Genomic DNA, 14184 nt, shown 5'->3' on the forward strand with positions numbered 1-14184 from the left:
CACTTCAGCCTGGATTCAAGTGGAGGAGTCTGTTCTGTGCATTTTGTTTTAAGCTTGCATGTACATACATGAGTATGTAGACACCTGCTCGTTGAACATCTCATTCCAAAATCATGGGCATTAATATGGAGTTGGTCCCCCCTTTGCTGTTATAACAACCTCTACTCTTCTGGGAAGGCTTTGCACTATATGTTGGAACATTGCTGCGGGGACTTGCTTCTATTCAGCCACGAGCCTTAATGAGGTCAGGCACTGATATTGGGCGATTAGGCTTGGCTCACAGTCGGCGTTCCTATTCATCACAAAGGTGTTCGATGGGGTTGAAGTCAGGGCTCTATGCAGGCCAGTCAAGATCTTCCACACCAATCTCGACAAACCATTTCTGTATGGACCTCGCTTTGTGCACAGGGGATTGTCATGCTGAAACAGGAAAGGGCCGTCCCCAAACTATTGCCACAAATTTGGAAGCACAGTACTGTCTAGAATGTCATTGTATGCTGTAGCGTTAAGATTTCCCTTCACTGGAACTAAGGGGCCTAGCCCGAACCATGAAAAACAGCCCCAGACCATTATTCCTCCTCCATCAAACTTTACAGTTGGCACTATGCATTGGGGCAGGTAGCGTTCTCTTGACATCCGCCAAACCCAGCTTCGTCCATCGGACTGCCAGATGGTGAAGCTTGATTCATCACGTGCTCAATGGCGGCGAACTTTACACCACTCCAACCAACATTTGTGCACGGTGATCTTAGGCTTGTGTGCGGCTGCTTGGCCATGAAAACCCATTTCATGAATCTCCCGACTAACAGTTATTGTGCTGACGTTGCTTCTAGAGGTAGTTTGGAGCTCGGTAGCGAGTGTTGCAACCGAGGACGGATATTTTTTTTTACACGCTACGCACTTCAGCACTCGGCAGTCCCATTCTGTGAGCTTGTGTGGCCTACCAATTCACAGCTGCGCCATTGTTTCTCCTAGACGTTTCTACTTCACGATAACAGCACTTAAAGTTGATTGGGGCAGCTCTAGCAGGGCAAAAATGTACATCCTTTGACAGTGCCATGTTGAAAGTCCCGGAGCTCTTCAGTAAGGCAATTCTACTGGTAATGTTTGTCTATGGAGATTGCATGGCGGTGTGCTCAATTGTACACACCTGTCAATAGGTGAGGCTGAAATAGCCAAATCCACTAATTTGAAGGGGCGTCCACATACTTTTATATACAGTACCTTGCGAAAGTATTCGGCCCCCTTGAACTTTGCGACCTTTTGCCACATTTCAGGCTTCAAACATAAAGATATAAAACTGTATTTTTTTGTGAAGAATCAACAACAAGTGGGACACAATCATGAAGTGGAACGACATTTATTGGATATTTCAAACTTTTTTAACAAATCAAAAACTGAAAAATTGGGCGTGCAAAATTATTCAGCCCCTTTACTTTCAGTGCAGCAAACTCTCTCCAGAAGTTCAGTGAGGATCTCTGAATGATCCAATGTTGACCTAAATGACTAATGATGATAAATACAATCCACCTGTGTGTAATCAAGTCTCCGTATAAATGCACCTGCACTGTGATAGTCTCAGAGGTTCGTTAAAAGCGCAGAGAGCATCATGAAGAACAAGGAACACACCAGGCAGGTCCGAGATACTGTTGTGAAGAAGTTTAAAGCCGGATTTGGATACAAAAAGATTTCCCAAGCTTTAAAAATCCCAAGGAGCACTGTGCAAGTGATAATATTGAAATGGAAGGAGTATCAGACCACTGCAAATCTACCAAGACCTGGCCGTCCCTCTAAACTTTCAGCTCATACAAGGAGAAGACTGATCAGAGATGCAGCCAAGAGGCCCATGATCACTCTGGATGAACTGCAGAGATCTACAGCTGAGGTGGGAGACTCTGTCCATAGGACAACAATCAGTCGTATATTGCACAAATCTGGCCTTTATGGAAGAGTGGCAAGAAGAAAGCCATTTCTTAAAGATATCCATAAAAAGTGTTGTTTAAAGTTTGCCACAAGCCACCTGGGAGACACACCAAACATGTGGAAGAAGGTGCTCTGGTCAGATTAAACCAAAAATGGAACTTTTTGGCAACAATGCAAAACGTTATGTTTGGTGTAAAAGCAACACAGCTGAACACACCATCCCCACTGTCAAACATGGTGGTGGCAGCATCATGGTTTGGGCCTGCTTTTCTTCAGCAGGGACAGGGAAGATGGTTAAAATTGATGGGAAGATGGATGGAGCCAAATACAGGACCATTCTGGAAGAAAACCTGATGGAGTCTGCAAAAGACCTGAGACTGGGACGGAGATTTGTCTTCCAACAAGACAATGATCCAAAACATAAAGCAAAATCTACAATGGTCTGTGAAGCTGGTCTGTGACTCACTGACACCTTCCCAACCATAGAATTAAATAGTCTCGCTCTCTCTCTCTTTTACAAACAGAGTTTCCCACATATAAACTTTATTGGCATAGCACAAATGGAAATGGTTCTGGAATGTACAATACACATACCCTTATTTTATTTAACCTTTATTTAACCAGGAAAATCCCATTGAGACCAATAGTCTCTTTTTCAAGGGAGACCTGGCCAAGAAGGCAGCAACAATCAATACAATACATAATTAAAACATACAACAATACCACATGATCCATCCTAAAACAAGCATTTACACTCCTCCGTAACAGAGTCTCCCATCAATATTTTAAATTAATTCAGTGGCACTAACATATCTAGATGAAGCATGGATTGGAAACTATCCCATGCCTCTGGTGTACAAGAAGAGAAGGCAGTCTTGCCTAATACTGTGAATGTCCTGGGGACTTTAAGTAGCAACCCCCTAGCAGACCGGATATGGTAACTGCTGGTGGTGAAGGAGACCAGACTACAGAGGTAGAGGGAGTTCACCCAAAAGGTCTTTGTAGATGAACACATACAAATGTAGCTTTCTGCGCATATAAAGTGAGTTCCAACCTACCTTTTGGTACAAGGTGCAATGGTAGGTGATTGACTTGGCTTTTGTAATAAAGCGCAAGGATGCATGATCAACAGAGCCCAGTCTCTGTAAGACGGACGAGGTTGTATGCATATACAACAACGTCATCATAATCAATTACAGAGAGAAAAGTGGCCTCTAGCCAAAAGTTTATTTCAAACCGATTCTCCCTCCCTTTGAGTGGTCTGACCTACCAGCAGTAATGTAATGCTGTTCTGAATTGAGCCACTATGTGGCAAACCTGGCTGCATTTGTGCAATTCCCAACAGAATAGTGGGTGTCTCTTTCAACCAGCACCACAACAACAGCATGTTTCAGCATACTTGGCCTTTTCAGAAATGGTGAGGTGAACTTACATAAAGTAGATGCCTGTTGGCATGTCTCCTGAAGGGAGATGAAGATCTTGATGATCCCATACCTGGCGCTCTGCTGTCCCACCAAATTCTGTAGTGCATCTGGTAGACACAGTTAACATGTGTTATGTGGTTGTCTTACCTACCTTAGTTGAATGCATTGACTGTAAATCGCTATGGATAAGAGCATCTGCTAAATGACCAAAATGTAAACATAAAAAAGTCCACATTGGGAGATCTATCCACAGATACCAGTCATGCCTATGATAAACACATCTGCACTAGGACTAGGGATCCTATTACACATGACAGTTACCTCATATATATACACATTAACACTGTACTACTAGGCTATATGATGAACAACTGATGCTAATCAAGCATGCAATTACTACAGCCACATCTGCTGTGTCTGCTATGGATCAGTCGACTTGATTATTTTTTTTAATGTTCTTTATTGAATCCAAAACATTCAATATACTTGCAGTGAAGCCGCTCAACAACTACACCACACCAGTCATCCAACAGACTCCATTCAGAGCGACACACAGAAGCATCCAGGGTCAATGCCCTGCTCAAGGGCACGTTGACAGATCTCCCACCAGGCCAAAAAACATGAACCCGATCCCCCCACAGTTCCCCAATAGCTGCCCCTCAACCATCCGAGACCTCTTCCACAGGCCCCTCCCAAGAATAAAAAATGCCATTATTTTACCAGATAAGTTGACTGAGAACACATTCTCATTTACAGCAATGACCTGGGGAATAGTTACAGGGGAGAGGAGGGGGATGAATGAGCCAATTGTAAACTGGGGATTATTAGGTGACCGTGAATGGTTTAAGGGCCAGATTGGGAATTTAGCCAGGACACCGGGGTTAACAAGTGCCGAAAGACGACACCCTACACAGGGCAGTGTCCCCAATCACTGCCCTGGGGCATTGGGATATTTTTTAGGTCAGAGGAAAGAGTGCTTCCTACTGGCCCTCCAACACCACTTCCAGCAGCATCTGGTCACCCATCCAGGGACTGACCAGGACCAACCCTGCTTAGCTTCAGAAGCAAGCCAGCAGTGGTATGCTGCTGGCCACTAATTAATTAATTCTAATTAATTCCACCCACCCCCAAGAACCAACAACCAAGAAAATGAACTAAAGAGAAAGAAGACAGAAGAAAACAGCAAACAACAATGCAACCCACCCCCCCCCCAGAAAAACAAAGGACAACAAGGACAACTAAAATCATAACAGCAATGCCAACTGTATATGTGTGTGTGCATGTCTGGCACTATTACATGTGTGTGTGTATTTGAATGAGAGTGTATGTATATGCAAGTGCACAAACACCTGCACGGCATCAGCCTCAGGCAAACTGGCATTAGTTGTAAAAACACTGCCCCTCAGTGTCTTCAAACATAATAAAAAGTATGTTTTATTTTTTTACTTTTATCTTTGACCATCATTCTATCTCCCACACAGCAACTCCACTCCCACTTGTCTCCATTCCACATCCCAACCCTCAGCTTCCCTTAGCCCACCCCACCTATCTCTGCTGGCCACCCTCTTCGGATTTCTACGCAACATACAAAACCATTCAAAAGTTTGGGGTCACTTAGAAAAGTCCTTGTTTTTGAAAGAAAAGCACATCTTTTGTCCATTAAAATAACATCAAATTGATCCGTGTAGACATTGTTAATGTTGTAAAAGACTGTTGTAGCTGGAAACAGGAGATTTTTTAGGGAATATCTACATAGGCAAACAGAGGCCCATTATCAGTAACCATCACTCTTGTGTTCCAATTGTGTTAGTTAATCCAAGTTCAACATTTTAAAATGCTAATTGATCATTAGAAAACCCTAAGAAATTATGTTAGCACAGCTGAAAACTGTTGTTCTGATTAAAGAAGCAATAACACTGGCCTTCTTTAGACTAGTTGAGTATCTGGAGCATCAGCAGTTGTGGGTTCGATTATAGGCTCAAAATGGCCAGAAAAAAAAACCTTTCTTCTGAAACTCATCAGTCTATTCATGTTCTGAGAAATGAATGCTATTCCATGTGAGAAAGAAACTGAAGATCTCGTACAATGCTGTGTACTACTCCCTTCACAGAATAGCGCAAACTGGCTCTAACCAGAATAGAAAGAGTGGGAGGCCCAGGTGCACAACTGAGCAAGAAGACAAGTACATTAGAGTGTCTAGTTTGAGAAACAGATGCCTCACAAGTCCTCAACTGGCAGCTTCATTAAATAGTACCCGCAAAATACCAATCTCAACGTCAACAGTGAAGAGGCGACTCCGGGATGCTGGCCTTCTAGAGTTCCTCTGTCCAGTGTCTGTGTTGTTTTGCCCATCTTAATCTTTTATTTTTATTGACCAGTCTGAGATATGGATTTTTCTTTGCAAATCTGCCTAGAAGGCCAGCATCCCAGAGTCGCAGAGTAGCTTTGGTAGCAGCTAATGGGGATCCATAATACTAATACAAAAACAAGGATATTTCTAAGTGACCCCAAACTTTTGAATGGTAATGTATATCTTTCAACTATGGTGTGCTGTTTACTGTACAATTTCAATCTATCTAATCAAATAGAATCCACAGATTGCAAGTTGAAGATAAATACTTTGACTAAGAGTATTAGTATATTAGTAATTGACTGTAATTGTCTCTCCAGATCTCCTAACAGTACTATTTCTAGGGTCTATTTTAGATCAATGCTATGCATTTTCAGCCATTCCTGAACCTGGGACCAGAAACAGGCTACCTGAGGGCAATACTAAAATAAACGATCTATTGATTCTGTCGACTTGATTAGGAGGTTAGGTTTATTACTGATTCTCCTTATGCTAGAACATACAGTAAGTAGAATGTCTACATCCCAAATGGCACCGTATTCCCTACATAATTCACTGCTTTAGACTAGGGCCCCAAATAGGGAAGAGAGACTGGCATTTGAGACTCTGACGCATCATTCCATGTCAGTTTTGGGTGAACCGAGCCAGTATGGAAAGTGATAGCTCAAGGAAACAATTAACTGAGGCTGTGCGGAGGTCAGATGTGTGTAATTGTCCTCTCCAGCTCATAAGACCCATTGATGGACTGCTTAAAGTTAGTGAAGGAGATATAAGACTCCAGCTTCAGTGATTTTTGCAATTTGTTACAGTCATTGGCAGCAGATAACTGGAAGGAAAGGCGGCCAAAGCAAGTGTTGGCTTTGGGGATGACCAGTGAACTATACCTGCTGGAGCGCGTGCTGGGCGGGTGGGTGCGGGCAACGATTGAAGAGCATGCATTTAGTTTTACTAGGATTTAAAAGCAGTTGGAGGCCACAGAAGGAGTGTTGTATGGCATTGAAGCTTGTTTGGAGGTTTGTTAACACAGTGTCCAAAGAAGGGCCAGAAGTATACAGAATGGTGATGGATCGGTGAGGCTCCGTGTTGGCAGTAAAGAGGTATTGTAGCCCAAGAATTGGCTGGTGGACCTCTTAGGCTAGAAGGGAGATGGGCCAAGCTTGAGGCTAGCTCCAGGCTAGTTGGTGCTTGCTTCGGGACAGAGACGTTAGCCAGGAGTAGCCACACCGATAGCAACTAGCTAGCTGTGATGATCTGGTGTAAAGGTCCAGAGCTTGCGGTAGAATTCCGGAGATGCGATAGAGAAAAAGCAGACCGATATGCTCTGGGTTGATATTGCGCTGTGCTGACTGGCAGGTATTTTCTGAGCGGAGGCTGGCTGATGTCCGAGTTAAAGGTGAGGACCACTAGCAGTGGCTAACTGACTACTAGCTAGTTAGCTGGCTAGCTTCTGATGGGGGTTCCAGTTCTAAAGTATAAAAATAGCAGATCCGTACCACATTGGGTTAGGCGGGTTGCAGGAGAGTATATTCCGTCCGTCGATGGAAAGTGAGATTAAAATATATATGAAAAAAACGATATAAACACGGGACAAGACAAAAACATACGTCTGACTGCTACACCATCTTGGAAAACATCATGATTTTGAAGGGTCATGATATTCTCACTTGTGGGGCAGGGAGTTACAGCCCCAAAATCCACATTGTATTTATTTTTTTTTTTAAATAACTTCCGTACACATGATTTTACCTCTGTTAATGTATTAGCACATTTATTTCAAGAAAGGGTCAGACCGAAACATTGATAATACGTGTACAGAGACAGCAAGATTGTGACAGGAGGGAGGACCTACCTGGGATATTGTCTAGTAGCTTCTGTTGTGCTCTCTCTTTGGTCTCCTGACGTTCTGAGTTGGACCGAGCCTTGATTTGGGGGGCCAGTTTTCCGTTGGGCCAGAAAGTGTTCCGGAGAATGTTGATGTAGCAAACAAGCATCTGCTCACTGAAGAGCCAGTTGACAGTGTCTTGAATTTGCCTGAGAGGGTAGGAGAGGGTGGGAGGGTTATTATGACGGCCTAGTCTGCACTACATTAAAGAGATTCTCCTCTACTTTTGTATACTTTTTTTGCCAGTAGTTCTGAAAGTAGCACTCACGAGCCAAAAGTGGTCCCTGAAAATACGTTATGTTCTATGTCACATATGTACAGACGTGAACCACGGCAATGTTTTCTTTCTCTCTCTGCTGTGTCCACTGAGCCGTTGGACCCGCCCTGCAACCTCAATGGATAATGCTGGACTGAAATCTTGCTAGCTGTCACTCAAATGCTGAAGCTCATTGGCTAGAACTTGAATTGCTAGGGGGCTGGCCCACGTGGGGGGTGAAATGAGGGGAAATGGCTTCAATTAAACAGTCACTTTCAAATTAAGTTTTCGTAAATCTAATCAAACTTTGTCACGTGTAGACCGTGAAATGCTTACTCACCTTAACCAACAGTGCAGTTGAAGAAAGAGTTAAGATATTTACCAAATAAACTAAAGTAAAAAATAATAAAAAGTAACACAATAAAATAGCGAGGCTATATACAGGGGGTACAGGTCAATGTTAGTCGAGGTAATTTGCACATGTAGGTAGGGGTGAAGTGACTATGATAATAAACAGCGAGTAGCAGCAGTGTAAAAAAACAAATGGAGGGGGGCTGTCAATGTAAATAATCTGGTGGCCATTTGATTAATTGTTAAGCAGTCTTATGGCTTGGGGGTAGAAGCTGTTAAGGAGCATTTTGGTCCTTGACTTACAGTTGAAGTCGGAAGTTTACATACACCTTAGCCAAATACAATTAAACTCAGTTTTCCTGACATTTAACCCTAGTAAAAATTCCCTGTTTTAGGTCAGTTAGGATCACCACTTTATTTTAAGAATGTGAAATGTCAGAGTAATAGTAGAAAAAATGATTTATTTCAGCTTTTATTTCTTTCATCACATTCCCAGTATGTCAGAAGTTTACATACACTCAATTAATATTTGGTAACATTAACTTTAAATTGTTTAACTTGGGTCAAACATTCCGGGTAGCCTTCCACAAGCTTCCCACAATAAGTTGGGTGAATTTTGGCCCATTCCTCCTGACAGAGCAGATGTAACTGAGTCAGGTTTATAGACCTCCTTGCTCGCACACGCTTTTTCAGTTCTGCCCACAAATGTTCTATAGGATCGAGGTCAGGGCTTTGTGATGGCCACTCCAATACCTTGACTTTGTTGTCCTTAAGCCATTTTGCCACAACTTTGGAAGTATGCTTTGGGTCATTGTCCATTTGGAAGATCCATTTGCAACCAAGCTTTAACTTCCTGACTGATGTCTTGAGATGTTGCTTCAATACATCCACATACTTTTCCTACCTCATGATGCCATCTATTTTGTGAAGTGCACCAGTCCCTCCTGCAGCAATGCACCCCCACATGATGCTGCCACCCCCGTGCTTCACGGTCGGGATGGTGTTCTTCGGCTTGCAAGCATCCCCCCTTTTCCTCCAAACATAACAATGGTCATTATGGCCAAACAGTTCTATTTTTGTTTCATCAGACCAGAGGAAATTTCTCCAAAAAGTACGATCTTTGTCCCCATGTGCAGTTGCAAACCGTAGTCTGGCTTTTTTGGGGGGTTTGAGCAGTGGCTTCTTCCTTGCTGAGCGGCCTTCCAGGTTATGTCGATATAGGACTCGTTTTACAGTAGATATAGATACTTTTGTACCCGTTTCCTCCAGTATCTTCACAAGGTCCTTTGCTGTTGTTCTGGGATTGATTTGCACTTTTTGCACCAAAGTACGTTCTTTTCTAGGAGAGGTATTCCTGAGAGGTATGACGGATGCGTGATCCCATGGTGTTTATACTTGCGTACTATTGATTGTGCAGATGAACGTGGTACCTTCACGCTTTGGAAATTGCTCCCAAGGATGAACCAGACTTGTGTAGGTCTATCATTTTATTCTGAGGTCTTAGCTGATTTCTTTTGATTTTCCCATGATGTCAAGGAAAGAGGCACTGAATTTGAAGGTAGGCCTTGAAATACATCCACAGGTACACCTCCAATGGACTCAAATGATGTCAATTAGCCTATCAGAAGCTTCTAAAGCCATGACATAATTTTCTGGAATTTTCCAAGCTGTTTAAAGGCACAGTCAACTTAGTGTATGTAAACTTCTGAGCCACTGGAATTGTGATACAGTGAATTATAAGTGAAATAATCTATCTGTAAACAATTGTTGGAAAAATTACTTGTGTCATGCACAAAGTAGATGTCCTAAACGACTTGTCAAAACTATAGTTTGTTAACCAGAAACAGAAATCCACACACTCTATCCTGGATTTCCTTTATTACAACAGTTTGTCTGGCCTGCCTGCAGATGTCACTGCCTGTCCTAGTAGGCTTTTTCACAGTTCATTTTAATGGAGGAGCAAAAAATGTTATTAAGGGAAGGGGTGACTCACACAAGCTTACACAAGGAGCCCCAAACAGCAAAACTTGTACAGGCGGAGGCTGGGGGTGGCAGGCAGAAGACCAGTGTTACATCCCAAATGGCACTCTTTGCACTATACGGTACACTACTTTTGACCAGAAGTAGTGCGCTATGTAGAGAATAGGGTGCCATTTGGGACGTAGAACAAGGGATTTCATCAGTCTGACAGATAGTTGGATGACTACAGCACCACAGCTTTGCTGGGGGATTTGGGGCTGACCTATGGGCTGGTACAGGAACCACTCCATTGACTCTCTTCATGTCTCTGATCAGTGTTCAGTACAAACACGTCCATAGAGAGGAAGTGTAAGAGGCGTGATCTGCCTGAGCGAGTATCATATTTTGTCCTCTCTCCCTGCTCCTCTCTCCTCCTGCAACTGTCCCCCAGCTGCATATTTTCCTCCAAGTCACTTGTATCTTTTGTTAGTTTGTTAAGTTTCAACCAAAACTATGGACTATATTGGAAAATAGCGAGTCACGCACATCTCTCTCTCCAACTAATCAGCTTCCATTGACAAAGCCCAGTAGGAATACAATGTCCCATTGCTCAAGCTTTCAAATCTATCCTCAAATTGAACTACTATGCAAGATCAAATAAAAAGGAATTATAAAATATGACCAAATACCCCACAAAAAAATGATAACATACAAAACAACAAAATTGAAATCTATAAACATATCTGAATAATGTAATAGCTACTGTTAATTGGACAGTGCAATTAGATTAACAAGAATTTAAGCTTTCTGCCCCTATAAGACATGTCAATGTCCTGGAATGTTTGCTGTTACTTACAACTGTCATGCTAATCACATTAGCGCACGTTAGTTCAACCGTCCCGGTATAGGGACACCGATCCGTAGAGGTTAGTCAGTCTTTCAGCCATTTCAAGGTCTCTCCCTTCAGGGTGTCTTCTCCAATCCTTTCTGAGAAAGAGGTGAGGAGGGAAGATGCAAGGAATCGAGGAAAGAAGCCCATATTTCTCCCACCAGCGAGTGAAAGTCAGCTACTGCCTTCACAAGCTGTTCCTGAGTTTTTCTGGGACTGCATCTGCCGACTCCACACAGTTCATGCTGATGGTTCAGCAGCATTATATTTGTTGTCTTTTTTTTTTTTATACCACAAATCACTCACCTTCTTTAAGGGCCTTGTCAACATTGTGTGATACCACCAATCTTCTCGTCTGTGCAGACTCCAAAAGGGGCACTGTGAATCGTCCCTGCAAACATAAGATCAATTTAAAAATGGTTGTGTTAAGTACATAGAATGTTCCAGTCGAAGGTCAATGATGCTCCATCTCAGCCATTGCATGCATACTAACATGATCATTGACAAAGGAACCAAGGATACATTCGAACAACTTCAAATAGATATTCATAAATAACTAAATAGTTAACTGAATGGGCAGTGATGAGATGTCCAAACCAGACTCGGACAGGGAAAAGACAGAGGCTGTATTGAGCAACAAGGTTTCAAAACGTATAGCCTATCTATTATGCAGGAGACCAAACCAAGCCAAAACACTGCCTATGCTTCAAAAGTCTGGCTGACTGTTGAAGCTATAGGCTACAACACAACATTATCATGTGTCATCATGCAGGACTGAAGAGCACAATGAATGCCTAGCTGTCTACTGTCTTCATTATAAATGTATCTGACAAACAACTCAGTTACTCAGTGATCATAACAAGGATGATATGGAGAAAAATTGGCTTATGACATGACACATGAATAAAAACTATTCAGGATACGTACCATTAATTTGTTAAACAAGTCCAACAGGTAAGTAGACCGTCTCTTTGAAGTTTCAAATCTGCAGATTTTAGGAGGACCCTTCTTCACGAGGAGACCAAAGCTTCCAAACAAGAAACACAGCAAGGCGAAGGATATATAAATAAAAATCTTCCGAAAAAATCACGTTACGGTGAGGCCCCCATATCCAAACTGAAAAAGTCATGCTGCGGCGATTCCCATGCAGATTGCGGTCAAGAAACGAAAAGATGAACCGACAGAGAGAGCGCTAGATATGGGGTCATCGGTGCTGCTGCTGCCGGCAAAAAGCATGTTGCTGTCAATGACATCTCCTCAACACCGACAAGAGGTCAGGCTTTGTGTTCCTCGCAGTTGGATCTTCATTCATAAGCATAGACCCTTAGGGACAGAAGGCACGCCGATATTGACGTGGGATATTGGACCAGGCTTAGAGAAAATACGTTAGAAGGCTAACGTTAGGTCCATTTGAAAGTCTACGCTTTGACGTCATTCTACGGAGCTAACTAGTCTGTTCTGTTGCTCATGCCATCAGATTTGCATTGTAAATCAAGCAAGGTATTGGTGCCTCATGTAAAAAAAAAAATCTCTAAACTAGCTAGTCTGTTGCTGCTAGACTACTAATTAGTTAGGTTATGAAACTCGCTACCAAATGCAATGTATTAACGTTAGAAAGATTCTTGCTAACACACTCAACAGAAATTAGTTAGCTATTACGATTGATACATTTATCGCTATATTTAAGCATTAATATATTGTAATAAAACAGTCAGGGAGGGAGCAAGTCTCGCTTATAAACCCAGGGTCGTTACAATATATAAACAACATGCTTCTGGTTGTCAAATTCGTATTTCTGTGTTCTCTGCGGCAGGCGGATTTTTATAGATCGCCCGCTATCTTTGGTCCGTGCTGTCTGGGGTCCATTGGACGTTGTCTTTGTCACGTCCACCCAAGTTTGAATGTGAAGTGGTGGGGGGTATGGACGTCCCATGGATTCCAGATATTCATTACGCTGAAACGGTTGCAAACGGAAAGAAACGAGGAGGATCCTATCTGAATTTGTCCAATAGCAACTCCCGTTTTATTTTTGGTGTGCAACTGCATTAAAAAGATCGCGTTTTGACCACGTGCTTTAAGACCCAAACGGCGTTCCATACTTGTACTAACGATTACACCCCAGGCTAAATTGTCAGAGAGGGGGGTCACTGTCGAACAATCAGCCAGAAGTGTCCTTTCAACGTTCTACAAGGTTAGAAAGGGAACGAAGCCTCGAACGAACCATCCTGATGTTGTGTAGCGAAACAGAATGTAAACTCGCGATATCAGGGTGAGGCCAAAGGGAAAAGGGATAATCGTTCAACTATTATAAGGGGATTCTACACTTTTGTCTTTTAATTATTATACAGGCTGATTAAGTAAAGTACATTGCATTGAAAGGATGTGGCACTCTTTTTTTTATATCTGCGTCATGAAAAAAATACACATATTTCTATAATAATACTGTAATGACCTGGCTAGATCATAAATTAACAAATGTCCAGACAGGGTGAGTTTAGGAATTCCTGGTTTATTAACCCAACTCAACACAGACTACTGTTTAGCCGTAGCACACGCCAAATAACTCCAAAACCAATTATAACCAAAAAAGGTTGCTGGATCAAATCCCTGAGCAGACAAGGTTAAGAAATCTGTTGTTCTTCCCTTGAGCAAGGCAATTAACCCACTGTTCCCCAGGCGCCGTGAATGTTGATAATGGCAACCCACGCACCTCTGATTTAGAAGACACATTTCAGTTGTACAACTGACTATACAACCCCTTTCCTCTTGTTAAGACAAAACATAAGAGAGAACAACTGCTAAGTAGTCTTAAATGTGCGGTGCTCCACCCCCCTGCCAAACCCCCGCCGCCCCACCAACCACAAGGATGCTCCGGAACAGATAGCAGGTTGACTGGCATATCGAACCCGCGAACACGGTACAGTTAAGTACAGCACAGCATAACTGATCATTTACAGCTATCTATGCTAGTCGCTACAATACTTTCAACAATTTATTTATGAATTAAGAAATTTTGTTTTTACAGTTTTGAAAAGTGCTCTACTGCCACCATGTGTTCATCTTCTAGACAACAATTTCTACAGAAAAAGGCTGATCATACAGTATCATAATAATCATTAGGGGGGCAGGTAGCCTAGCAGTTAAGAGCGT

At 42.5% G+C, this 14184-nt stretch overlaps 1 protein-coding gene across 9 annotated transcripts in view; it reads right to left on the reverse strand.

Moving 5' to 3' along the window:
- LOC110519952 (sorting nexin-25-like) overlaps positions 1 to 13805 on the reverse strand; it is a 36823-nt gene extending 23018 nt beyond the window's left edge. For 4 of the 9 annotated variants that reach the window (XR_016494681.1, XR_016494680.1, XR_016494682.1 and 1 more), the window contains exons 1-3: positions 11962 to 13805; positions 11341 to 11425; positions 7547 to 7728 (exon numbers count right to left, since the gene is read on the reverse strand). Coding sequence is in view for 2 of the 9 variants with exons in the window: in XM_090229500.1 (XP_090085626.1) it covers positions 3356 to 3454; positions 7547 to 7688 (241 nt within the window). In the remaining 7 variants the exon portion in view is untranslated. Of the gene's footprint in view, positions 1 to 3355; positions 3455 to 7546; positions 7729 to 11001; positions 11133 to 11340; positions 11426 to 11961 lie in introns of all 9 variants that reach the window. The other 5 variants (XR_016494678.1, XR_016494676.1, XM_090229499.1 and 2 more) reach the window with 2 other exon arrangements.
- Between the last annotated feature and the right edge of the window lie 379 nt (positions 13806 to 14184).

Source organism: Oncorhynchus mykiss, chromosome 3 (genome assembly GCF_057628025.1).
Source record: "Oncorhynchus mykiss isolate SJ-2025 chromosome 3, ASM5762802v1, whole genome shotgun sequence".
In the NCBI taxonomy this organism is placed as follows: Eukaryota; Metazoa; Chordata; class Actinopteri; order Salmoniformes; family Salmonidae; genus Oncorhynchus; species Oncorhynchus mykiss.